At 68.8% G+C, this 26,162-nt stretch overlaps 1 protein-coding gene across 6 annotated transcripts; it reads left to right on the plus strand.

Annotated features, from left to right (window-relative positions):
* Positions 1 to 1,629: 1,629 nt before the first annotated feature.
* Positions 1,630 to 26,162, plus strand: CEP170B (centrosomal protein 170B). 6 transcript variants are annotated; one of them, XM_024982207.2, is made up of 19 exons: positions 1,630 to 1,773; positions 4,019 to 4,150; positions 11,038 to 11,127; positions 12,231 to 12,309; positions 13,088 to 13,146; positions 14,504 to 14,642; positions 15,199 to 15,303; positions 15,411 to 15,887; positions 16,204 to 16,922; positions 17,000 to 17,170; positions 17,817 to 17,907; positions 18,061 to 19,815; positions 21,248 to 21,491; positions 22,776 to 22,989; positions 23,210 to 23,353; positions 23,446 to 23,534; positions 23,908 to 24,001; positions 24,160 to 24,211; positions 24,373 to 26,162. In XM_024982207.2, exons 2-19 carry the CDS (start codon positions 4,034 to 4,036, stop codon positions 24,606 to 24,608), a joined length of 4,875 nt encoding a protein of 1,624 aa, XP_024837975.1. In that variant the 5' UTR covers positions 1,630 to 1,773; positions 4,019 to 4,033; the 3' UTR covers positions 24,609 to 26,162. The 6 variants fall into 6 exon arrangements, with proteins under 6 accessions (XP_024837975.1, XP_024837977.1, XP_024837978.1 ...); XM_024982209.2 differs by having other exon boundaries at positions 22,830 to 22,989; XM_024982210.2 differs by having other exon boundaries at positions 21,353 to 21,491.

Below are 26,162 nucleotides of genomic sequence, written 5' to 3' on the forward strand. Positions count from 1 at the left end.
TACTTTGCTAGCGTGTGAGACGAGTGTAGTTGTGTGGTAGTTTGAACATTGTTTGGCATTGCCTTTCTTTGGGATTGGAATGAAAACAACTGACCTTTCCCAGAGCCCTAAGAGGGTACAAAGGGCCTCAGGGCAGGTCCTGGGGCCTCAGAGAGAAGACAGGTGTGTGCCCAGCCACGAGGAAACTGGGGAAATTCTTCAGCTTCTGGGCTGGAGTCCAAACTCACCGGAAGCCAGGGGAGAGTGGGGGATGGGGTCACCGTCGCTGTCCCAGAGCACAGGGCGGGGAGGAGGGAGGAAGGAGGGCCTAGGGGCACACCCAGAACACCCAGACCAGTCCTCTCCCCACCTCTTCTCTTCCAGGGCTAGGACTGGACACTTGACCGCTTACCCGTCCCCGACCCCCAGTCTTGTTCTCGCAACCACGCTCTTCTTCGGGAGCCGCAGCTCCCGGAAACCCTCATCTGATCAGGTCTCAGCTAGCATCAAGCACTCCCTGGGCGCCACTCTGTCCTTGGGATGAAGCCCAAGCTCCCCGATCACCTGGCCACAGGTCCTTCCCCTGCCCGCTTGGACCCCTCAAGTCCCCTCGCAGCGCGAGCTCCCTTCTTCTGCTGAGCCGGGCACAGGTGGGGCCGCCCACCGCCGGGCGCACTGCTGGGACCCTCCTCGCCCTTCCCTCTGCAGGTGCGTTTCCCCTAGAGCTGCCGTGGCGCTCCCTTCTGTACCGTAGCGACAGGTCAGGGCCTGGCTCTGTCCGGGGCCAGAGACCGTGGGACGGGACGGGGCGGGCCCCGGAGCTCCGGGTGTGCCGAGCAGGGGGCCCCGGTCGCCCCCACGAACCCTCCGCGGCTCCGGCCGCCCAGGCCCTGAAGCCCAGCTCCCAGGGCTTCCCTCGCTCTGGCCGCGCGCCTGCTCCCTCGGCCCAGGCCTGCCCAGACCGTGAAGGCGAGAACGCCTACGGGCCGAACCTCACTGCGGCGTCTGCCCCCGCCGTTAATCCCTCTCCGCCTGGAGCTCCTGGGACACCGGACACCTCTGTGGTAGCGCCCAGCGCGGGGCGAGCGGCCCGGGGGCACTCTCTCCCGGACCCCGTGCCCCGCCCCGGGGGGGACGGAGGAGGCGCCCGCGACCCGCCGGCCCCCGGCCCTCCGAGAGAACGCCTGGGGTTGGGCGCGGGAGGCTCGCGAGGATGGGGCGCGCCCTGGGGCTCCCCACCTCCTCCTTCGCCCTCCAGCCCTCACTGGGTCGGGCGGGGCCGAAGGTGAGAGGCCGGGGGTGCGGCTCGAGCTTCGGGCTCCCGGAGCTGGGTTAAGCGTTAACCGCGCGCGGGCTCGGAGCCAGGACGTGGGGCGGCTGCGGGCACCGGGTTGCGCCCGGTACGCAGGGGCGGGTCCCTGAGGCGAGGCGGGGCGCAGACCCGGAGGGGAGGGGTCTGGGAGCCCAAGGGGGCTGGGGGAGAGGCGGCCGGCCCGGGAGGCGGAGGCGGGGCGGGCGCGGGCGCGGGGTCCGCGCGCACCTGGCGCCCCGGGCCGCCCCGACCTGGATTTCCGGGGGGCGGAGGCGGGGCCGGGGGCGGGCCGGGGCGGGGCGCCCGCGGACGTCAGGGACCCGCCGCCGAAGCCCGGCGCCGCTCCGCCCGTGGGCTCGCCGGGCTGCCGCGAGCGTGCGGGCCGCGCCGGGCATGTCCTAGGCGGCGGCCCCGCCCAGCGCTCGGCCGGCCGGGCGGGAGGGCCGGGGCCGAGCCGGGACGGAGCCGGGGCTGAACCGCAGGTAAGACGCGCCGATCTGCGCCCGCGGCGGCCGGGCCTCCCCTCGCGCGCACCTGCGCGCCTCCGGGGCCGCGTGGGCGGCGGGCAGGGGGCCGAGGTGAGGGGTCCAGTGGGCCGGACAAAGGCGCGAGGGTGGGGGCTGCCGACGCACCTGGCCGGGCCGGTCCCCGCCGCCGCGGAGGCGGCCCGGGTCTGCGCCGGGCCGGGAGGGGCCGCCGAGCGCGCGTGTGCGCGGCCTGGAGAGAGGGGTCCCCACCCAGGCACCGGCTGGGCCCCGGCCGTCCGCGGCGGGCGCTGATTCAGAGCCGGCGCCGCCCCCTCCCCCTCCGGGCCCAGCGCTCCCGCCGGCCGCCTCCCGGCCTGGCCTCATCTCCACGGCCCCTCCCTCCACCTTCCTCCTCCTCTCTGTCTCCTCGTTTCCCTTCCCCGCCGCCGCCGCCGCCTCTCCGCCGTCCCTGCCTCCTCTCCCGGCCCGGCCCCGGCCTCGGTTCCGTCTGTCCCTTCCAGCCGCCCGCCGCCGCCGCCGCCGCTCCCAGCCCTTCCCAGCCCCTGCCCCGGGCGACTCCTCCTCCCCGCACCCCTGGGCGGGTGGCCCTTCTGGCTGGGGCGGCCGAGGGGACAAGTTTGGGGTGTTTATTATTCTCCCTCCTAGCAACGATGGCCAGCCCAGCTCCGAACCGGCCGCAGGCTGCTGAGGAGCGTCCACCACTCCAGGCCCGGGCCTTTTTGGGATGGGCTGGCAGTGGCAGGGGCGGCCTGGCTCGGCCACAGCCGCATCACCGGGCTCTGGGGGTTTGGCCTCCCTTTGCCAGCAGAGGCTGTGGCCTTCTGTGGGTGGGGTCTCCGTTCCCAACTGCTGATGGGGACCTAGTAGCAGGTGACGGCAGAGGGAGGGAGCTGGGCGGGGTGGGGGCTGGGAAGCACCGTGATGGGGCGGGCATGCCCCAGGGCTGCAGGGGCTTGGAGGTCCCCACCCCCCCGGCCTCCAGGGGCGGCCCCTCCGGCTGGACCTTGAGGAAGGGCAGGGGTCCCAGCATGAGGGGCTCTGGCCGGCCGGGCCTTCTTCCGGGTGGATTTCGTGTGTCTTCCCACGTGCTTGCCGAGGTGGCACGGGGTATGGGGATGCCATGGATTACACGCTCACTTGGGCCTTCACCGATGGTGGAGACCTGGCTCTCAGGAGCCTCAGGCAGAGCTCCGGTGTGGGCGTTGCAGGGAGGAGGCCTGGGGGTGCTCCCCCAGGGTGCCAGCACCTTTCTGTCTCTTCCTGGTTAGTGTCTCACCTCTCACCTAGTCCCCACTGCACAGAGTGAGTCAGGTCAGGGGCCTGGGGCCTCCAGGGCTGGCCTCACAGGTGTGCGACATGTGCTCAGACCCTGAGCCGGGTGTAGCCGTCTGCTCTTCCTGTCCTGAGCTCCTGCGTGACTTTGGAACAGGCCTGCTGCATTTCATCCTGGACTTAGCACCAGGGTGACAGCAAGTCCTGGGCCTCCAGGGCGTCTGCTCTGCTCCTGGGCCAGCCACTGGACTCCCAGGCACGCGTGACCCAGCATCTGCGCCCTGGCCCGTCCCTCTGCCTGCAGCCCAGCCCCAGGGGCTCGTGTGCCCACTTCCCCACCCCCCGCCTTGGATGGACCTCTGCCCCCAGCGCTGCCAGCCGCCCCTGTTTCTCTGTGTTGCTGGCACCTTTGCTCAAGCTGCTCCTCTCCTTGGCGCCTGCCAACCGGCTGGAAGGAAGCCCCGCGATGCAGGGACAGTGTGCGGCTCCCAGAGCCCAGGATGGCGCCTGTGTGTGTGCATGCCCGCTCCAGGAGCGTGGCTCGGGAGCTTGTGGGCGGTGCTCCGAGTGTGTTTGGAAGCTGTGTGCACACGTGTGTGGCATGGGTGTGTCTGTGAACTTGTGCTGGTGGTGACACGTCTCTGGGCAACGGGCATGGGTCCCACCACCCCCTGACCACATCTGCCCCCAGGACCTTGGGCACCACAGCACCACCTCCCTCCTGGGCTCTGGCACGCAGACAGAGAAGAGGGTACACATGGGGCCAGAGCATAAGGGGGGAACCTTAGCCTGGGAGGGGGTCCATGGAGGACAGGCACAGTCCGGGAGGGGCTGGCCTGGGTCGCAGTGGTGGCTCCGTGAAGGTGCTTGAGGCCCAGTAGGGCAGGCTCTGCGCAGGCCTTCAGGGTGCCCAGGGGCCAGGGCCCAGGCAGGGGGACCCCTCTCTGATGACTCCTCCCACCCCCAGGGCCGGACGGGCCTCATGAGCGCCAAGATGAGCGTCACCTCGTGGTTCCTGGTGAGCAGCAGCGGCACCCGCCACCGGCTCCCCCGAGAGCTCATCTTCGTGGGACGAGACGAGTGTGAGCTCATGCTGCAGGTGAGTGTGGGCACCCACGCCGGCCGAGGCGGGGGGCCCCCCGGGGAGGAGGCCTGGGCCTCCGCCTGGGCCCTGGACCCACAGTGGGCCCGTGGGTCTCGGGTGGGCTGTGTGCTCAGGGGTGAGGGGCCTGGGCCTCTTCCGATGGGAGGTCCTGATGCCGTCGGACTCTGAAGGCGTCAAGCCCGCCTTTGCAAGGCGCCTGAGAGCGGATCTGAGCACATCCTCGTCGCCCAGGGGCCCCAGCTGGGCTGGGAATCAGGGGCTACAGGGCCGGCTCTGACCAGGGGAAGCCCAGTGCCCCCGGGGGGCGCTGGAGAGGCTGGCAGGGCACCAAGGGCCAGGACGCCAGGCGCTCGGCAATCAGGAATTTCCGTCTGGCTCTAGTTTGCGTTGCGCTGACCTTGGCTCCTGAGTCTGGCTCCCAGGATCAGGGAGGGCAGGGCGGGGGGGCCGGAGACCTGATCTGTAGGGTCCACAGGGTTCCCCCACCCTAATGGTTGTCACCAAGTCGGGCTCCCCGCCGCCCCGAGCCCTCCCCGGCATGGGGCCTGGGCCCCTGTCCCCAAGGCCGCCAAGCTCCACAGGTCCCACCGTGGGACTCTCAGGAGGTGTCAGTGGGCTGCACCGCCCGGTCCAACCAGGGGCCCACTTAGGGCCAGGTGAGACCCTGTGCCGCGTGCTGCCTCTTCTCTCCCTGGGATTCGTGAGGCTTTGGGCTGCAGCTGAGGATCCCAGCCAAGTGTGTGTCCACTCGGGCAGCAAGTGCAAGGCCTGTGCATGTCCAGACACCCTGGCTTCTCTAATGATTTGCCCGCCTCCAGACCCAGCAGGACCCTGACTTGCTGCCTTTGCTTGTTCGGTCTTTTCAGTATCTCTGGTCTAGAGTAGCCTCTCCCTTTTCCTCTTCGCATCTTGCCTTTGGAAGTTGCCTTTGGAAGGCTCTGTGCAGGCCTGGGCAGGTGTTTTCTGTAGAGGGCCGGGTTCAAGGTTGAGGCTTTGCGGGTCACATGCCTCCATCACAGCCCCTCGCCTTTGCTGTTGGCATGAAGCCCTGTGCTCAGTCCAGCGGGCGCCAGTCAGACTTTGGCTGTGGACGTTGAAATGTCCATTTCATATTATCTTCACCTGTCCTGAAAGAGTCTTTTTTTTTGACCGTGGGAAATGGAAAGACTGTGTCTCAGGCCCACATAAAACAAGCAGAGGCCGTAGAGTGTGCCTCCGGGGATGGCTGACGCGAGGCCTGGATGTGGCTGGTGGCTCCCTGCTGGCGTGTGACATGACCCCTGTTGTCTGTCAGTTGGTGAGAGATCTAAGGGGTCGCTGCCTTTGGCCCTGATCCCTGGCAGGGGGTTGTGTGTTCCCTGCTGTGACCGAGTGTGTGGCCCCCTGGGGTGGCCAGGAGGGCCTCTGGCAGGGGGCCCTGCAGGGGCCTGGGGGTGCTAGGGGCCGGCACGCTTGCTCCTCTCCCCCTGCCCGGCCCTGTCCCCGCACCAGGCCCTCACTCTGCTTGCTTCTTTTCCCCAGCGTTGGAGGAGACACTCCTGGTGCAGTGGGGGCTGGGCACTCAGAGTGAGTCTGGGGTCCGACTCCTAGTTTCTGGGCTAGTTGGTGGTCGAGCCCTGAGCAGGGTGCAGGGCCAGGCCAGCTTCATGCTGGGCCAGCTCCTGGCCTGGGGGCACCCTCGTTTCTGCCCTTGGCTGTCCTGGGCGGTGTGGCCGTGTGTCTATCACACAAGGAAACTGAGGCTCCAGGTGGTTGTGTAGCTGGAGAGTGAAGTGGGAACGCCGCCCGCTCCACCCACTGGCCCCTTACTCAGGACGCCCCACGCCCTTGTCTCCTGGGCTGTGCGGTCCTGCTGGCCCCCTTCACCCGCAAGCCCAGAGCCCCTGCTAGGGAGTTCCTCACCGGCACACCGCTGCCTGACCTCAGTCCCCCCACCCCCACTGCCCAGCCCGAGTCCCCCCCAGTGCCCGGCCTGAGTTGCCCCATCCTGATGGGATTCCCTTCGGCTTTTCCCCGGGGGCAGCTCCAGGCCTCCTGGCCTCCTGGCTCCTGCCTGGCGGCCCCTGTGGCTCCCCCTCAGCCTGGGCTCTGAGCGCACGAGGCCTCTCCCTGGAGGCCCTGTCCACACCCACAGCCTCGGTCCCCATCTCTGCTCATGTGATGCACACGGTGGCTCTCGCTGCCCTGTCCCCAGCCCCCTGAGTCCCCAGCTCCTGGGTGTCTCAGGCAGCTCTGGCCTGCTGCCGCTGAACAGACCCCTTATCCTCTGACCCGCCGGGTGTCCAGGGCAAACCCCGACATCCCTCTCCCCACCTTGCGCCTCGGGCGTCCCTGAGTGCCGCTCCCACCCCCAACTATGCGGCCTCCGTGGGGCCCCGCCTGTCCCCACCTGCCCCAGCTCTCTGGCACCCCCGTGCCTGTCCCAGCCCCTCCACTCAGCTGCCCTCTCCCGTCCCATCCTCACTCTCTTCCAGCTGCGTTTTCCTGGAGCACCCAGGCCTGCCCTCTGCGTCCATTCCCACATTTGTGATGGTCACTGACCCTACGCTGGAGCCTGGGGTCCCCATGGCAGGGCTGGGCCTGCCACAGACATGTGGGAGGAGACAGATGACCCCCCAGGAGACAGACAGAAGGTGGCACTGGGGTTGGGACAGGGGTTGTGACATGATGAGAGCTGAGGAGCGGGAGCCTGAGGGTGCTGCTGGAGACGGGGGGTCCTCTCGGGGGACAGAGGAGGGAATGAGGGGAATGAGGGGAAGGCTGGGGAGCAGGGGGCTGCCCCGAGGCTGTGCTGCCATCCAGGCAGGGGCCTCGGTGGGGGGGGGGCCTGGGCGGGGGCGCTGTGTCCCAGCCTGGCCTCGGTGCCCCCAGACTCTCCAACTGGTCCCCCACGCACCTCAGGGCATGGCTCCCAGGCTGAGCCTGGCTCCCCCTGGGCCTGAGAAGGGATGAGAGTGGGGACCCGGGCCCAGGCCTCCTGCTGTGGCTGCTGCACCCGTGGCCCGGGCTCTGGTGCAGGGCATGTGTCATTACGTGTGCACACACGTGTACACACGCAGACGTGTAGGTGCACCCACGCGTGTGTTGAATGTGCCTGTGTGTGAGAGAGCGCCTGTGTGTGTTTGTGGCGAGAGGGCCTCTCCACTTCCGCCCGTTCGCCCCTTGGGAGGGTGTCAGCTGGGCTCCGTCCGCTCCCGTCCTTACCCAGAGACCCGGCCCGGGAGCCCCTGCGCACACACACCCCACACAGGCAGGCCGTGGGTGCTGTGGCCCAGCTGGGTGGTGCTGGGTGTGAGCTGGCAGGAGGGTGTGCCCAGAGCCCAGGGTTTTGGCCACTGCTGGATTCCGGGCAGGGCTTCCACCCATGGAGGGCGTCAGGCCCGAATTTTGGAAGCCCGTCTTTACTCCGTTTTAAAGGGAGTACAATTAGGTTCTCTCCCAAAGGTCCATGTGTCTGGAACTTCTCTAGTCTATTTTGCAGGTCTGTGACCCACCCACTCCACTTGCCATGCCCCCTGCTTTGGGTCCTCTTAAGTCTGAAGTCCCAGACCCCCTCCCCACCTCCTGGGTGGGCCTCCAGCCTCTAAGCTGGCCTCGGTGGGGTGGGGTTGCCTCTGGCCTGGGGCATTGGCCCAGAGGAAGAGGGTTCTGGATGTGGGGCCCCTCCCTGCCTGGGCCCAGGGGGTCCTTGGGGTCCCTGCAGTCTGGGGAGGGGCTGTGGCCGGGGCTGTGCCTGGAGTGGAGGGGCCTGGGAACTGGAAGGGGCAGCCCAGGCTCTGGGTGCAAATGAGGGGGGCTGTGCCAAGTTCCGGGAGCCAGGAGGTGGGTAGGGCGGGGCATCTTGCCAGGAGAGGGAAGGTAGACCGAAGGAGGGGTGGTCCTGGGCAGAGGACCCAGGCCCAGAGTGGGCAGGGCACCTCCAGAGCCTGCACAGCGCTCTGGCCAGCAGGCTGGTAGGGGCACAGTGGGGAGGAGAATGTTCAGGGAGAATGTTTCTCCCTGAAAGCTCAACGGAAGAGGCAGGGTCGGGGCCAGGTTGGGGGCTGTGGGGCTGGACGGGGCTGGGCTGACTGGGGTGCTGACCGGGAAGGCGGGGGCCTGGGGCATGGCCGGAGCAGCTGGGGATCTTGGGTGGCGGCCGTGCCGAGGGAGGCTGAAGGGCCAGGTGGACGAGGAGGAGAAATTGGGTTTGGCCAGGCTGGACTTGACCCACCCAGAAGGCAGCCAGGGGAGGGTACAGGAGGTGGGGTCTGAGGCTCGGAAAGGGAAGAGAGGTGTTCAGGTCAGAAAGGCGGGTCTAGAAGCCCCTCTAGGGGCCACACCTCAGCAAAGGTGGCGGCGAGCCTGAGGGGCAGAGTGCGCTCCTGCTGCCCACCCCTTGGGCCTTGGGCCGGGTGCAGCCCCCTTCCCCCACCCACCCCCCCGCCCAGTCCCATCACGCCCCAGTGTGCAGCCTCCAGCAGCCTCTCCCCAGGCCCACGGTGCTGGGAGGCCTGACGCCCGGCCAGCCAGAGGGCATAAGAGTGCCTGACCCGTGGGGCCTCCCACAGGGGCAATGATGTGCCTGGGAGAGGGCAGGCGAGCCTGAGCGCATGCCTGGAAGCTGCTGGTTCTTGTCTAAGCCACCTGGAGGAGGGGGCGGGGCCCCCCATGTGCCCGCCCCGGCCCCACCCACCACCCCACCAGGCCAAGCCTTGGCAGGGGCTGCCTCGGGGCCCAGTGGGGAGTCCAGTAGGGGACCTGGTGCCTGTGTCTGGGCACAGGCCGTGGCCAGGGTGGCCAGGAGCCGTCTAGCTGCGGGTGCCAACTTTGGCTGAGAAAGTTAGGGCCAGGGCAGAGACCAGGCCTGGGGTGAGGGGCTGCTGCTGCTGCTGCTAAGTCGCTTCAGTCGTGTCTGACTCTGTGCGACCCCATAGACGGCAGCCTACTAGGCTCTTCTGTCCCTGGGATTCTCCAGGCAAGAATACTGGAGTGGGTTGCCATTTCCTTCTCCAGTGCATAGAAGTGAAAAGTGCGGGACTGCTGCTGCTAAGTCACGTCAGTTGTGTCCGACTCTGTGCGACCCCATACACGGCAGCCCACCAGGCTCCCCCGTCCCTGGGATTCTCCAGGCAAGAACACTGGAGTGCGGGGCAGTAGGTCTCAAAGTCAGACTCAGCTCACCTGAGACTCGTTACCTGGGGAGCCAGAGCCTCCTGCCCCCGCGCCGCCCATGTGAGCCCAGGAAGCTCGGTAGTCCTCCCTGGGAAGCCCCCAAGTGGGGGCTGGGGCGCTGTGGCAGGAGGCTCTGCGTCAGGGAGGCCCCAGCTGGCCCCGCGGACTCTGCACCGCCCTTGAAACCCCTGCACCCCCACTCCCTTCAGGGGCCCGAGGCTCTGTGGCAGGATGAGGTGGGGGCCCAGCAACCCACTCGGGGGCCGTCACATAGCAGTGTCGTCAGGCCCAGCCAGCGCCGGCCTCGGCATCCAGGACAGGCCCAGGGCTGTGGCCCCCACGAGCTTGCCCACTGAAGTCTCCTTTCCAGGTCCTGCCTTGGTGCCCCTGCCAAGCTGCGTGACCTTGGATGCGGGCAGGGCTGGGCCGGAGCCCACGTCCGCCTCTCCCTCATGTGCTCCCGTCTCCGGGTAGGGAGGAGGCCCAGCCCTGGGAGCTCCCGTCCTGGGGGCGGGGGCTGGAGCCTCCCCTGGAAACTGGTCGTTTCTGGATGATGCTGGAGGGGCTGGGCGGGCAGAGCCTCAGAGAAGTGGCTCCCAGTGGTGGTCGCTGGCGGGGTAGGGCTCTGGGCCCTCACCTGTGAGACCTGAGAAGCCTGGAGGGTGGTGACGTGGAAGCTCAGGTGCTGGGCCAGGGCTGGGCGGTCCTGTCCTGGGCAGCAGGGAGCACGTGGGCCCCGTGGGCCCTACGAGTGTGCTCTGGACGTGGGGTGTCTCGTGGGCACTCCTGGAGGGCTGAGCGGCAGGGCCCCTTGGTGGCTGGTCCTGCCGGTCTCACCTGGGGCTGGACCTCGGCCAGGCTCACCCGGTGCAAGGATGGATGCAGCTGCCCCTGGACCTGAGGGGCCTCCGGCACTGAGGCGTGGCCGCGGGGCGGGCCGCGATGCTGTGCTGAGACCCCAGCCCCTTGGCTGGGCAGGACAGCCTGTGCTGGCGCTTCCTGATGGAGCAGAACGTGACCCTGTGACCTCGTCCCTGCCTCTCTCGAGGAGTGGAGGGACTGCCGCTTGACCACGTGAGGGAGCTGGGCGGGGCCCTGGTGAGCTGGTGGCCAGGGCGGAGGCACGTGTACACATGCTCATGTGGCACCTGGGCAGCAGGATGCACACTCAGGGTGTGCCAGCCGGGTGCACGCCAGCGGAAGTGCGCGTGCATGTGTGTGCGTGTCCACCACTCTGAGGGGCCTGCGCTGTGGGATTGGCTGGTGGGGTCGGGGCTCCCCGAGCCCCCGAGCCCTCCCTTTGATCCTCCCTCTGGGCTCCCGTCCTCCTCCGGCCCCCCGCCCTTGGGAGTGAACAGCCTGTCCTGGAGCATCGGAGGATGTCCAGCCCTTCCCACGCTCCCCCAGGAGCAGTGGTGGGGAGGGCAGTGGGTGCTGGCCAGCTGGTGCCCGCTGGTTACAGAGGGAGGTCCCAAAGCAGCACGCTGGGGCGGGAGGAACCCGAGGCTCCTTGGTGCTGGGCAGGCTGGCTGGGTCCGGCCTGCATGGGCTTTCTGGGGGGCACACGCTGAGGTGTGGAGACGTGACTGAGACCTTTGTGCTGCGAGGCCCAGGGCCTGGTGGGGGTGTGATCTGGTCGGGGCAGGTGGATGTGGGGCCACCTGTGGGGTCACTTCCCCTGGGTCCCCTTCCCGGGAGGCCACCTGAGGGCCTCCGTGTCTCTCCAGTCCCGCAGCGTGGACAAGCAGCATGCTGTCATTAACTACGACCAGGACAGGGACGAGCACTGGGTGAAGGACCTGGGCAGCCTCAATGGGGTGAGTGCCGGGCTTCTGTGCTGGTCACGCCCTTCCCACAGGCCCCACCCGCCATGGCCCCGCCCTCACCTTGGCCCCGCCCCTTCCCACCAGCCCCACCCGCCCCCTGGCCTCACCCGTCACCCTGGCCGGGCACCCTGCCCCCCTATCGTCCTCCAGGACCTCCTGCTCTGGTGGCTTCCTTGGGAAGGCTCCCTCTGGGCTTGGGAGGGGCTGCCTTCTGGGAGGAGGGGAGTCAGGCCCTCAGGAGGGCATGGGAGGCTTGGGGACCTCCTGCAGGCTGGAAAATGGGCTCCTAAGATGGATGGATGCTGCGTGTCCCGTCCTAGGGGCATATCTGAGCTGTTTTGTGAGTTGGGAGTGGCAGGTTCAGAGAGGTGACCAAGAGGAAGTTCCTGGCTGCAGGAGCAAGTGAGGGGGTGGGCAGAGACTGTCAGGGAGGACAGGAGGAGCCCTCTGCAGGGTTCGGCGTCTATCTGGGCGTCTTGTTCCTTCTGTTTGGTTCCCTGCCCTGGAGGCTGTTTCAGTAAGAAAGCAAACCACCAGCCTCCCTCCAGCCAAGGAAGACCCTGCCCCCGCCCGCCCCACCCTGAGCTGGGGGTCCCGAAGCACCCTCAGGCCCACCCTGCCTCCACCAGTTGCTGAGTCCCACCCACCCAATCCCCCTCTGAGTGCCCCCAGCCTGGGGTCTTGGTCTCTGCTGGAGTCTGTCCCCTGAGACCCCTTCTCCCTCGGCCCCCCAGTCAGATGAACCATCCCTGCCCGAAGGGGGCTGCAAAACCTGGCCAGCCTTGCCCAGGGCCCCCCTGCAGGTCTGGGGACTGCCTCCCAAGGGCCTCAGGTGCTGGGGCTGGCAGGGGCCCTGTGTGTCCGTTTCACAAGGGTGTCACGGCTCTGTGCTCGAGGGCTGTGTCAGGGTCCCTGGGTGCTGGGTGGACCCCACGCCTTGGCCTCCCTTCCAGCCATCTGTCCTGTGGTCCCTTTGGGGAGTGACGCTGGTGTGCCTGTGCTGGAGGTCAGTGCCCGGCCCCGAGCAGCACAGGAGGGCTGGGTGGTTCACGGCCCCACGTGCCCTGGCTCAGCACCCTGTTGCCTCCCCGCAGACGTTCGTGAATGACGTGCGCATCCCAGACCAGAGATACGTCACGCTGAAGCTCAATGACGTCATCCGGTTTGGCTACGATATCCTTCCGGGTGCTTACCCTCCTCCCCGCCCCCTCCATCCCCACGGCAACGGGTGCCGTGTCACTCACCCTCCTCCCCTCCCCCCACTGTCCCCACGGCCACCATCGCCCTGTTATCCTGGAAGCAGGTGGGAGCCCCTTGGTCCCAGCCAGGGCCCCAGGGGGTTAGAGGCAGCAGGATGAACCTGGGGTGGGGCTCCGGCCTGGCCATGGGCACCTCTGTCCACTCGACGGCCCACCGGTGTGTGCCCACACAGGCCTGAGGAATGAGCTTTCCTGGGACCCAGGGTCTGGTGTTGCTGGGGGACCCCAGGAGTGACTTCTGTGCTTAGAACGTGGGGGGTGGGGCGACCCATACGCGTGGCAGGAGTGCAGCCCGTCCCCTGCCCCCCCATCCTCGGTGCCCCCACTGAGCCCTCACCACCTGTGGAGCCTTGGGAGGCCGGGGCTGAGGGTGGTCTGGGATGGGAGCCGGAGCGAGACGCGTGTGGCCTGCCCTCCGGGGCCCCCTGGGCTCCTGGGCTGTGCGTGGGGAGGAGGGGGTGTCCCTGCAGCCCTCAGGCACGTGGGTGCGATGACCGGGGCCATCACGGCCCGCAGGCAGCCCCTGCAGTGTGGACACGTGCCCGGGACAGGATGGGTGTGCGGGAGCGAGCCTGCCGGCGTCCACCCTCATGGCCGTGTGCCCTCCTCATCCACCGCGCTGGCAGTGGAGGGTGCCGTCCGCGGGCCTGGCCCGCCCTTGCTGCTGCCCGTGCTCCTTAACGCGCTGCCACATCCCAACATGTACGTGCTGGAGCGTGTGCAGCACCGCGTCCCGGAGGAGGCGCTAAGGGTCAGTGCTGCGCGGCCCGGCCCCGCACCCGGCACCCCCTTCCCGCTGCTCGTCCCTGAGGCGTCTTGGCTGCCGGGCCGCGGTGCTGTGAGTCAGCCCGGTCTGGCCTGCTCCGCCGGATGGCCTGGTCTGGCCAGCGGGGAGATAGCCACCCCCCTCCCCCGCCTCCCCCGCCGTGACGCAGCCACAGAGGAGGGCGTGGCGGGAGCCAGAGAGGAGGTTTCTGGGCCCAGCTGGAGGGGGGGTCCGAAAGAGGACCCACCATCCTGGCATCTCGAGCACCAGGAGGACCCTCCTCCTGGGTGGGGGCAGGCAGGGATGGGTAGCCAGAGGCTGGCAGAGGGCAGCCTTGGGGAAGGTCCTGGGTGGGGGTGCCCTCAGGCACACTTCCGTCAGCTGGGGCTGGGGTATGGGGGTCACAGCAGGTGGAGCCCCCACTTTCCTCTTGGTCAGCTGTGCGGGCGTCAAGGAGCGGACTCAGGGGACCCTGTGCACACCCCAACCCAGGAGCCCCGACAGGAGTGGGGGGAGGCTCACTCCTATTTTCCAAAGGAACTGTGGGCAGTGCAGGGAGAGTGGGTGGCCTGCCCAGAGGCCCATGACCAGTGAGGGGCAGGGGCCCCAGTGAGCCCGGGTCCAACCACCATGGAGCTCAGCTGGAGGTGTGGGGACCAGGCACGATCCAGGCACGTGTGTACACACGCACACACACACCCACACCCACACGCACGGGCACCAGCAGGCACTGCTCCCCACCTCCCACGGCTCTTGGGGACTGATCCCACCCGTGTCTCTCGAGGGGTCTGTGGGTGGTGGTTCCCCTCTGACGGCTGCTGCCCACTCCATCCTGGAAGCTTAAGGACCCCCATCGTCGAGCTGTGTGGCCCGGACCATGGCCTGGACCACCCATGTGGTCCAGGGCAGGTCTTAGGTGTCTGCCCGTTGCGGGGTGGTGAGGGAGACGTTCTCTGTGGGGCCGGGCGAGGCGGGGCTATCCTGGGGGGCGGGGCTGTCCTTGGGGCGGGGGCGGTGTTCTGGGGGGGTGGGGCTGACCTCGGGGGCGGGCCTGTGGGGGGGGGTGGCGCGTACTTTAGGGGGCGGGGCTGTCTGGGGGGCGGTGGCTTCGGGGGAGGCGGGGCTGTCCTTGAGGCGAGGCCTCGGGGGCGGGGCTGTCCTGGAGGCGTGGCCTCGGGGGCGGGGCTGGCCTCGGGGGCGGGGCTATCCTGGGGGAGTGGCCAGGGGCGGGGTGTCCTTTGGGGGGCGGGGCTGTCCTGGGGGTGGCCTCGGGGGCGGGGCTGTCGTCGGGGGCAGGATGGGGCGGAGCGGGCCCGCCCCTCACCCCAGCTGCTGCCCACAGCACGAGAAGTACACCAGCCAGCTGCAGGTGAGCGTCAAGACCCCCGCGCCCAAGAGAGCTGAGGCTGTGCCAGAACAGGCACCCTACTGCGAGGCCTCGACCCCCAGGCCAGAGCGGGGGGACCGGAGACCAGGGCCAGGTAGGACTGCGGTGCTGCGGGGCGGGGGCGGGGCAGGACGCAGTACCCGGGCCCTGAGCCCTCACCAGGACCTAGTCTTTGACCTCCACCCCTGACGACCCCGCCCGTGTGTGCCTGCCTTCCTGCGCCCCCATAGGCACGCCTGTCCACTCACCCACTTGCTCTGCCCCCCGTGTGCCCCAGCACCCATGTGGTCCAGTCAGACCGCAGGGGCCCTCAGCTCCTGGCTCACTCATCTGTGGCCAGAACCAGAGCAGGGCCTGGGAGAGAGGCCAGCCCTAGGCAGGCCTGATGGATGACCCATCAGGCAGAGGGCGGGAACCGGGGACATGCCTCCCCTGGAACAGCCGCTCCGCGGACAGGCTCTCATCGCCGCCATGGGTGCAGAAACGGGGCTCGGGATGGGCAAGGGTCTGGGCGACAGCAGGTCCGAACTGGGAGGCAATGCCAGGGCCCCCCGCAGACCCCAGACCCCAGCATCTTCCCCAGCTGCGGGTCTCCCCTCCTGTTGGTGATGGGGCCGTGTGACCCAGGGTCAAACTCTCTTCCTCTGCAGAGGCGGCCACCTACCGCACCCCGCTGTATGGGCAGCCCTCCTGGTGGGGGGAAGATGATGGGGGCAGCCTACCTGAGGACCGGCACCAGGACGAGCCCTGCCCGGGTGAGGCCTGGGGGGTAGCCTAGGCCCGGGGTGCCTTCTCGGCCATGGCGGGCAGCAGAGCTGACAGTACTGCCTGTGGTCCTGAGCCCGCGTCCCTCCCACCCCAGAGCGGCCCAAGGACCTGGCTCAGCAGGACGGTGATCTCACGGGGACGCCGGCCGGCTTCCGGGCCCCTTCGGAGCCTCAGATCTACTCCTTCCGGCGGGAGCCCAGCTACTTCGAGATCCCCACCAAGGAGACGCCGCCCCCGCGGCCCCCAGAGGCTCCAGTGCATGAGGCGCCCACCAGGGACGCGGAGCCCGGCGGGGGCGGGGCGGGCCCCGTGCAGAGCCATGCCTGCTTCACCATCGAGTTTGACGACTGCAGCCCCGGCAAGCTGAAGATCAAGGACCACGTCACCAAGTTCCTGCGCCAGCGGCGGCCCCCAGGCAAGGAGGCCACGCCTGTGGAGGTGGTCTCGGCCGAGACCAAGGTGGCCGACTGGCTGGTGCAGAATGACCCGAGCCTGCTGCCCCGGGCCGGCCCCGGCGACGACCGGCACAGCACCAAGAGTGACCTGCCGGTGCACGCACGCACCCTGAAGGGTGAGGCCCTGGCCACTGGGCCTCGTCCCCCCCACGCATCTGCCTGTCCTGGGAGCCACCTGCCCTGGCCCCCGGGCCTCGTCCCCCCAGCGCATCTGCCTGCCCGTGCGGGGCTGCCCCGCGTGTCCTTGCTGCCCCTCTGGACCGCGTGTACAGGGCTCCGTGGGGCGGGTAGGGGGGCGCCGTGCTCCGCCTCTGGGACCACAGGGGTCAGGGCTCCCCGAGGCAGGTTGGGGGGCGCTGTGCTCCACCTCTGGGACCACAGGGGTCCTGTGTGCCTTTCCCTGCATCCCACCCGTTGGGTCCCTCCCCGCAGGTCACAAGCATGAGGACGGCACCCAGAGCGACTCAGAGGACCCCCTGGCCAAGGTGGCCGGGGCCCCCGGGGTCCCCGCGGAGGCCAGCGGGGAGCAGGCGCGGCTGCAGAGACAGATCAAGCGGGACCCCCAGGAGCTGCTGCACAACCAGCAGGCCTTCGTCATCGAGTTCTTCGACGAGGACACACCCCGAAAGAAGCGCTCCCAGTCCTTCACGCACACGCCCCCTGGGGACCCCCGGCTCGACCGGCGCCGCGGCCCTGGGCCGGCCGACAGGGACCGCCCGGCTGCCCCCGCCCCAGCCCGAGGGACTGGCAGCAGTTCAGGGCCACAGCGGGCTGGCTCGCTCAAGCGGGAGAAGACGGAGGAGCGGCTGGGCAGCCCCTCGCCAGCCACCCGGGCCGCCGCCCGCCCCTTTGGCAGCGTGGGGCGGCGCTCCCGCCTGGCCCAGGACTTTGCAGCCCAGTGTCTGCGGGACAGCTCCCCGGCAGCCCGGCCGGGCCCCGAGAAAGTGCCCCCCACGCTGCCCGCGCCCCTGACGCCCCGTGGGGCCAGCCCCGCAGCCTCCTCCCCTCCGCCGCCCCCGCCCGCCGACCCCCAGGTGACGAAGGCCCGCAAGCAGGAGGAAGACGACAGCCTCAGCGACGCAGGGACCTACACCATCGAGACGGACGCACAGGACCAGGAGGTGGAGGAGGCCCGCAAGATGATTGACCAGGTGCCGTGCGGGGAGCAGGGCTGGGGGGCCCGGCCTGGGCACAGGCTCTGACCGCGGTTGCCTGTCCCTCCCGGCAGGTCTTTGGGGTCCTAGAGTCCCCTGAACTCTCCAGAGCATCCTCGGCCGCCTTCCGCCCAGTCATCAGAGGGGACAGAGAGGAGCTTGGAGACGGGATGGCCCATCGAATGGCCCTGCTGCAGGAGTTTGCCTCCCGGCCCGCGGGCGTGACCCCCCAGGTGGAGCTGCAGGTGTGGGGCTGAGCCCAGACGCTGCCCAGGGAGGAACTGGGCAGGGAGAGGGCAGCACCTGGCCGAGGTCCTGGGCACTGGGTCCCTGGTCCTGGTCCTGCCCAAGCTGCGGGCTCCAGGCTCCAGTGCCCACCAGGGCTGAGAGGTCCAGGCCTGGGACCCTGAGTCAAGTTGGGGCCTGGGTGCACGTGTCCTCAGAGCAGGGCTTGGCTGAGTCTAAGGGACACAGCAGAGCCTACCTGCTGACCTCTGGGCCACTGGACCAGGTTGAAATGTGGGTGGTCGGGTCAGGGTCCTGCGAGCCAGGCGGGACCACAGGGGACCTCCCAGCTGCTTCTCTGGGCGAACCGGGCAGGCACGGGGAAGGTGTGGGGGCCGGGTGTCGGGTTGGGCGGGACCACAGGGGACCTCCCAGCTGCTTCTCTGGGGGAACCGGGCAGGCACGGGGAAGGTGTGGGGGCCAGGTGTCGGGCTGGGCGGGACCACAGGGGACCTCCCAGCTGCTTCTCTGGGGGGACCGGGCAGGCACGGGGAAGGTGTGGGGGCCGGGTGTCGGGCTGGGATGCTTCACCCTCCACCGCCTCTGGACCGCCCTGTGTTGCTCCAGCTTCTCCCCGCCTCATGCCCATCTGCCCTCCCCTCCTAGGGCCTCCCGGTACCAGGCTCCCCCGGGGGTCAGAAGTGGGTGTCCCGCTGGGCCAGCCTGGCCGACAGCTACTCAGATCCAGGCCTGTCAGGTAAGTGGCTCCAGCGTTGCTGTGGCAAGAGGGTGGCCTCAGGCCGCTGACTGGATGGGTGGGCACGCGTTGCCGCCGGAGGAGGGCTAGCTCCCTGTGTGCTTGGGGGGCCTGGGGCAGCATCCGCTCCAGCTGGCCCCCTTGTCTCCGCAGAGGACGGCCCTGGGCACAGAGCCGCGGAGCTGGAGGGGATCCCGCCAATGCGGCCACGGCGGCTGCTCCCGCAGCTGCCCAGTGACAGGGCGGACAGCCCCGCCGGCCCCGAGGTGGCCAGGAGGAGTGGTCCTGGGCCCCCAGAGGTGGGCAGCGAACAGGCCGGCCTCCTCTTAGGCCAGGAGGACCTGGAGCCTGACAGCCTCAGTGATGCCAGCGGCTCAGACGGTGGGCCGGGCCCCGAGCCGGGCGGGGGCCCCCAGGAGGAAAGACGCAGGAGCCCCCAGGAAGGGCCGGCGTGGACGAGGGGCCGGCGCTCACCGAGGGGCCCTGGGGAGCCAGCCCCCACCTCTTTCTTCATCAGTGACCCAAGCGCAGACGCAGCCCTCCCTAGGAAGGCCCCTGTGGCTCCCGGGCAGGTGGAGGGCCCGGGGCGGGCCCAGCCCAGCGCCCCCGCCCCCGCCCCCGCCCCCGCCCCCGCCCATGACAGCAAGTACGTCAGCACCAGCGGGAGGATGGTCATCCAGCTGCAGACCACAGGGAAGCCCCCAGAGCTTGAGGGCCCTGCCCCAGCACCCACCAAGGAGGCCTTGGCGTTTGTCCGGCAGGAAAGCTTCACCAAGGAGCCGGCCAGCGGCCCCGCGGTGCCCGGCCAGCTGCCCCAGATCCCCAGCCACCCCCTCCTGCAGGACCTGGCCACCACTCGGGCCGCACGCATGGACCTTCACTCTCAGGACACCCACCTGATCTTAAAGGAGACTGAGACGGCGCTGGCCGCCTTGGAGGCCCGACTGCTCTCCAAATCCTTTGAGGAGCCGGAGGGGGGGGTGGGCAGCGCCCCTGGGCCGCCAGAGGACTCCCTGTCTGGGGATTCTGACGTGGACACAGCCAGCACCGTCAGCCTGCTCAGTGGCAAGAATGGGCCCAGCCCAACCGGCTCCCAGCCCTCGGGGCTGCAGAGGGAGAAGCCGCCATCCCCGCCAGCGGCACAGGACCTGGGGGGCGTCAGCCTGAGCAGCGCCCGCGAGCGGCTCTCGGAGAAGCAGCGTCGCCCTCTGGGCCCAGTGGACACGGGCCATGGAGAGCCGGCAAGACGCCTGGCCGCACGGCGTGGCCACGGCCCCCGGGGGTCCCCGGACTGGCCCGCCGAGGACCGCGACTCCAGCCTTGCGCACCCGCCCAGTGCTGACACGGTCACTTCTGACCACGAGACCCCTGGGGCCACGGGGGCAGCTCGGCCAGGGACGCGCCGGAAACCCATGGCCCCACCGCCCCCGACCACCGCTGCCCGGGAGGAGCAAGGCCGAGGCTCAGCTGGCGTCCAGAAGTCGCAGCAGGCACTGACCCGCTCCAACAGCCTGTCCACCCCGCGGGCCACACGGGCCTCCCGGCTGAGGCGGGCCCGGCTGGGGGACGCCTCGGACACAGAAGCAGCAGACGGTGAACGGGGGCCCCCGGCCAACCAGGAGCCCGCGGGGCGGCCGGCGGCCGAGCAGGCCAAGAAGCTGTCCCGCCTGGACATCCTGGCCATGCCCCGGAAGCGGGCTGGCTCCTTCACGGGGCCCAGTGACTCAGAGGCGGCCCCCACCCGCGCCGGCTTCTCCGGCCGCAGCGTCGAGCTGTATTGCCCTGGACGCAAGCCCACCACGATGGCCGAGGCTCGGCCCACTGCCAGGAAGGCTACCAACGCCGCTGCAGTCCCCCGCCAGCCCTTCAGCAGGGCCCGCCCAGGAAGCGCCCGATACTCATCACCCAGTGAGTCCAGGAGCGGGCGGGTGTTCCCGGGCCCGGTCAGCACGGGCGGTGTGTTGGCAGCCTCCTGTGCGGCAGCCTGGCCGCAGGTGTCAGGCCCAGTGCTGGCCCTGGAGGAACCCCCTTCCCCTCAGCAGATGTGCGGGCCCCCAGCCGGGTGTGCAGGGCGACGGGCCTTCCGCTGCCCCGGCCGTCCTGAGCACGCAGGAAGCCCCACCCGTCTCCTGAGTGGAGGGGCCCGCAGGTGGAGGGCTGGGTCCACCCACTCCCTCCTGGGGACCCCATGGCTGCAGTGGGGAGGGCTGGCTGCTGTGGCCCCGGAGCTGGCCTCCTGCCAGCATGGACCCCCGCCCGCAGAGGCTGACCGTCCTGAGTGAACTGGTTGGAGGTGTCAGCTCTGCTGTTTACTCACTGCCCGGCCCCGGCCCTGCCAGTACCTGCCTGCCGACTTAGAGCCCCTCCTGCCTGCAGGTCTGCTGGGGGCCAAGGCAGCAGTGGCTGGCAGGGGGTGAGGGGTAAGGGAGCGGGTGGGGCCAGGATGGCTGCGGGCTGGGGGCCACACCTGCTTGGCCCCTGCCCTCCTGGTTCTGTGTGTGTGTGCAGCTGCCTCGGGGATTCAGCGCCAGGGTGGCCAAGGATGGGCTACGATAGATGGATGGGCTGGCAGGTGTAAGGGGGGCTGCGGCAGCTGAGCTTGGGATCCCCTTGGGATCCAGGGGCTGTGCGAGGCCATCCGCGCGGTCCAGCCCAGGGCCACGGCTGATCTACGTGGAGAGATTTACCCTCACCTAGGGTGTCTGTCCGGAGAAGGCAATGGCACCCCACTCCAGTACTCTTGCCTGGAAAATCCCATGGGTGGAGGAGCCTGGTAGGCTGCAGTCCATGGGGTCGTGAAGAGTCGGACACGACTGAGCGACTTCACTTTCACTTTTCACTTGCATGCATTGGAGAAGGAAATGGCAACCCACTCCAGTGTTCTTGCCTGGAGAATCCCAGGGACAGGGGAGCCTGGTGGGCTGCCGTCTATGGGGTCGCACAGAGTTGGACATGACTGAGGTGACACAGCAGCAGCAGCAGCAGCAGGGTGTCTGTGGGCACCACTTCTCTGCCGCCAAGGGCACTGGTTCCCATCCGGTGGGCACAGACCCACCCCCCAGACAAAATACAGCCTGTGCCCACTGCTGACCAGCCGCCACCCTGGGCTGCTTCTCGAGGGCCCTTGGACACACCCAGCTGCCCGTCCAGGCACGTGCCTCTGAGCCGGCGGGGGGGTCTGCTGGCGCTTCAGCCGAAGGGCTTCTGGGTGCGGGGGCGCCAGCTGCAGCTTGGCTCACCCTGCCGCTCCGGGCCCTCGCCTGGAAGCCTGGGGGCAGCCGCGGGCGCTGAATGCTGCTCTGTTCTGTTCTTGCTTCTGGAACCAACTCACTCACCCGAGACACGCGTCGCCGGCAACAGGGCTCCGATTGCACATCTACTTCTGAGGAGGAGTATGGCTCCCACCACGGCTCCCCTAAACACACACGCTCCCATGCCTCAACAGCCACGCAGACCCCACGGGCTGGCGGCTCCGGCCGGGCGCGACCGAGGGCCCCTGGCCTCCGGGACACGGATGACGAGGGTGAAGAGCCCGATCCCTACGGTTTCATTGTGCAGACGGCCGAGATTGCGGAGATTGCCAGGTGAGGGGCGCCTCTCCTGGGGATGGGCTGGCAGTTCAGAAATGCCATGCAAGTGGGTGGGCAGCTGGGAATCAGATGGGTGGATGATGGGTAGATGGGTGATGGATGTTTGGAAGGATGGATGGATGGATTATAAATCGCTGGGTAGGTCATTAGATGATGGATGGTTAGATGGACGAATGGATGACGGATGGGGGATAAATGAATTGATGGAGAGTGGAGAGTTGGGTGGATGGATGGAGGGATGGATGGATGATGGTTGGGTGGACAGGTGAATTGATGGAGGGTGGACAGTTGGATGGATGGATTGGAGGGATGGATGGATGATGGTTGGTGGGTGGTTGGATAGAAGGTGGGTGGTAGGTGGCTGGATGGACTGGTGAGTTGATGGAGAGTTGACAGTTTGGTGGGTGGGTGGGTGGGTGGATGACTGCAGATCTGCCCGTAAGGGTGTGGGGAGGAACCTCGGGCACAAGGAAGGTCTTTACAAACTTTTTACTGAAGACGAGTCCCTTCGTGCAATCGTTCAGTGGAGGGTGCCTCCCAGTCAGGCGCTGAGAGGATAGTGCAGAGGTGCCAGAGAGACAGAGTGGCCTTTGACTGGGTGGCGGTCAGTGCTGTGCCGGCCACTGAGAATGAACGGGCCTGGAGGTCTGCTGGGGGTGCCCTGGCCTCGGTGGGTGGACCTGGCCTCTGGGGTGAGCTTGATGTTGGGGGGCTGTGGGGGCCAGAGGTCAGAGCCCCTCCACTGGGAGAGACGGGAACGATGGTGGACAGTGGCCCCCCACCCTGCGCCTAGCTGGGGGCTTGACCAGCGCCGGGCGCGGTGCCCAGGGCAGGGGATGGAGGTGTGGCTCTAGCCTGGGGTCTTCGCGGGCCCCCGGCCTTTCCCTCCTTAGGGCAGAGGGGACGAGGGGTCTCGGCTGGCGCCAGGGCCTGTGACTTGGCCCTGCTGTCCTGTGGGGAGGTCCCTGGCCTCTCTGGGCCGGCCTTCCCCTGACCCTTGTTGGTGACCCCACCTCTGTGTCCTGTGGAGCAGGGCCCTTGTGGTCGTAGTGGCCACAGGAGAGGGGGACATGGCCAGGGCCTGGGGGTATCTCTGCGCACCTCTCCCCGAGGCTCCCAGCTTGGTCCTGTCCCTCTGCTGCTGCTGGTGCTGGAGGCTCTGTGCCCTGCCCCTCACCCAGCGGCCGCCTCTTGGTGGGGTCTCCCGCCCCTGCCTAGGGGACCACGTCCCGCCCCCCCCACCCCGCCGGCTCCTGTCCCCAGCGTCTCCCCTGACAGGGCCAGGCCTGGGAGGAGCCCACAGGGACCCGCCTTCTCTCCCACGGGCTGCAGGCTGAGCCAGACGCTGGTGAAGGATGTGGCCACCCTGGCCCGTGAGATCCACGATGTGGCTGGCGACGGTGACTCCCCAGGCTCCCCGGGGCCCGCCCGCAGCCCCTCCCTCAACAACGTGCCCAGCACTCCTGCCTCCACCATCTCTGCCCGCGAGGAGGTGAGCCTGGCTCTTGGCGGCCCCTTCCACGCCCCTCGCAGACAGGGCTCGGGGGTCGCGGCTGGGATCTCTCAACAGGGACCCTCACCGCCCTGAGATCACCAGGCCCAGGACTGGCCTTCCTGGGGGAGGGGAGGCAGGGACCCCGAGCAGCTGGCGCTGTGGCCTGTTCTGCCCGTGGCGCGGCGGGCGTGGGCCACTCCCCTGCTCCCCTCTGCAGCTGGTGCAGCGCATCCCCGAGGCCAGCCTCAACTTCCAGAAGGTGCCGCCCGGCTCCCTGGGCCCTCGGGACCTGGACCAGAACATGAACGACCGCTGTGAGGACGCCCTGGCCAATAAGACTCGGCCCCGGAACCGCGAGGAGGCAGGCGCACCGCGCCCAGGGAGCCCCTCGGGGCGTGGAGGGGCGGGGCCCCCGGGGCAGCGGGCGCCGTGCTGACGCCCGGGTCCCCACAGGTGATCTTCGATAACCTCATGCTGAACCCGGTGTCCCAGCTGTCCCAGGCCATCCGCGAGAACACGGAGCACCTCGCTGAGAAGATGAAGTGAGTCGTCCCACAGTCCCACCCCCCCCCGGGGGAGGGGCCAGGGAGCTACCGCTGCTTGGTGGACGCCCAGCCTGGGCCCCGGACACGGGTACAGACACGCGCCTGTGAGCCACGACCGAGCTGGGCGTCTGCAGGCACAGGCCCCCAAGTGGCCTGCCCTGCCCTCCTCCCAGCCCTCCCCATGACAGGCGCAGAGAGAGGACGCTGGTGCCACGAGCCCGGGTCCTGCTCCAGGCCTCAGTTTCCCCTTGTGCCCAGTGGGGGATGGCGTGGGCCTCTCTGTGGCTGGCGGGGTGGCCTGGGAGGGTCTGTGAGGGGCCCTGCGGTCACCGTCCTCTGCCTGCTCCCGCCCCCACCCCTTCGGGGACAGGATCCTCTTCCAGAATTCAGGGCGAGCGTGGGAGGACTTGGAGGCCAGGATCAATGCCGAGAACGAGGTGCCCATCCTGAAGACGTCCAATAAGGTGAGGGCCACCCCCGGTCCCCAGCCCACCCCCCAGCCCTCTTGGCTCTGGGGAGACCAGGGGAAGTCACCGAAGCCCGGGACCCCAGCTCCTCCCCAACCCCGGTCCATGAGGAAGGGTCGGGCTGCTCCACCTCCTCTTTGTTGTCCCGCCTCTAGGAGATCAGTTCCATCCTCAAGGAGCTGAGGCGTGTGCAGAAGCAGCTGGAAGGTGGGTGAGGCCCCGACCTGGGGGGGCTGGGGGAGGGCTGCCGGGGGCCTTGGTGTGGCCTGACCCAAACCCATGGCTAACTGGCTGGAAGGACCCCCGGAGGGTGGGCCCGGTGGCAGGGCAGGGTCTCCGAGCGGCCTGACGCTCCACACCCTCCCCAGTTATCAATGCCATCGTGGACCCCAGCGGGAACCTGGACCTGCTAACCGGAAACCGCGGCCCTGTGGGCTCGGCCCAGGTCGGGAGAGCCCGGCCAGCCGCCCCAGGCCTGTGCTCACCCTCCTCAGCCCTGCCGCCCCGGAGCTTCCCGCAGCGAACGAGCTGCGGGACCCCCGGCCTCCCCGACCCCCCCCTCCGCCCTGACTTCCTCCCGGACGCTGAGAGGTTCCTGATCTAGGTGGCGGGGCCTCCCCCGCACTCCACCCACCCATGTGGCCTCCTCTGGCTCGGACAGGTCACCACGAAGACCCCTACACGTGCCATAACCCCGTGGGTGGGTGCCCAGGCCCCCTCCTCAGCTCCCCCCGCCCCCACCCGCCCTGCTGGCCTCCTGGCCCAGCCGCCGCCGAGGGCCAGCATCCTGCCGCGTGTCAGCGCCCCTCCATCCCCGTCGTCGTGTCTTTAGCTTCGAGGAAAGAGTCATTGTGCCATCGCAGCCATGCCCCTCCCCAGCCTGGAAGGGCCCCGTCCCCCTCGTGGGCTAGGGGACACCCGTTTCCTGCCGGGCCCTCTGTGCTGGCCGGGACCAGCTGGGGGAGGGGGAGCTGGGCAATGCGGGCTCTCAGTGCCAAACACAGGGCTGGGGGGCGGGTGTGCCCCGTGATGCCCCAGCTCTCGGGCTGGGCAGAGGCCAGTGACCCAGGCAGGGGTGCAGCCCGCGGGGACATTTGGGGCAGGGACCCCACTGCTGCGAGCCTTTGGTGCCAACGTAACTGCCAAACTCAGCGTGTGGGCCAGGTGGCCACGCACACAGCCACGCACACGCCAGGAGCGCGTCTGCACTCACGGCAGGCCCAGGCTCGTCCAGGGAGGGTGGCAGGCCCTGTCCTGGGCTCCTGGGGTTCAGGTGAACCACCAGGTGAGGTGAGCAGTTGACCAAAGTGGCCAGAACCCCGGGCTTCCAGAAGCTCCCTGGACTGCGCACCCTCCCCCGTCCTCTGGACGCTGTGGGCATTAACCGGGTGCCCCTCAGGCCTCCGTGCGCTGGGGGGTGGGGGATGGGGGCAGCCCCCCAGGAACAGTTCATTTCTCAGGATCCTCTCAGCTGGGAACGAGCCAGGCAGCAGAGTGCGGCCCCTCCTTCCTGGGGGGCTGGTGTGTCTGGAGCCTCTAAGCCAAAGAGCCCATTGGCTGTGGCGGGTGGGCGTGCGGCCGCCCCGCCAGGACCATCCTGGGGTGGGGGTGCGCCCGCCCCGCCTGGCGTCTGCACTGATGTCAATGGCGAGCAGGGAGGCGGGTGCTGGGGGTGGGTCCCTGAGGCGGGACCCCAGGCCAGTGGGAGCGGGTCTGGGCCGCGTGGGGGTGACGCGTGTCTTTCCGTCTGGCTGACGTGGCGCCCTGTGCCCCTCCCCGACGTGTACGTGTGTGCGTGCAGTGGGGCCCCGCCCAGCCCCGCCGCGAGCCTGCTGTGTCCGCACGGAGGAGGTGCTGGTCCTGGTGCCCCTCCCCCCGCATGCCCACACGGCTGTCCCCCCGGAAGCGAGCACTGGCCGTCCACCCCTGCACCCCCACCCCGTGGTGATCGCTGCACAGTGTTTCTGTTCATGAGTCCACGCTCCTCTGCCCTCCCGCCTTCACCCTGGGATCGGTAACTTATTTGTCTGGCTTCTTGGAGGCACCTCTGTGCGTTTGTCCTCAGGTGGTCTTATGGATGTCTCTCAAAAAATGGTTATTTTATATGATTTGTCATGGAATATGTTCTAATAAATCATTCTTCTATCATGTGGCAGCA

The sequence above is a fragment of the Bos taurus genome, chromosome 21 (genome assembly GCF_002263795.3).
Source record: "Bos taurus isolate L1 Dominette 01449 registration number 42190680 breed Hereford chromosome 21, ARS-UCD2.0, whole genome shotgun sequence".
NCBI classification, from domain to species: domain Eukaryota; kingdom Metazoa; phylum Chordata; class Mammalia; order Artiodactyla; family Bovidae; genus Bos; species Bos taurus.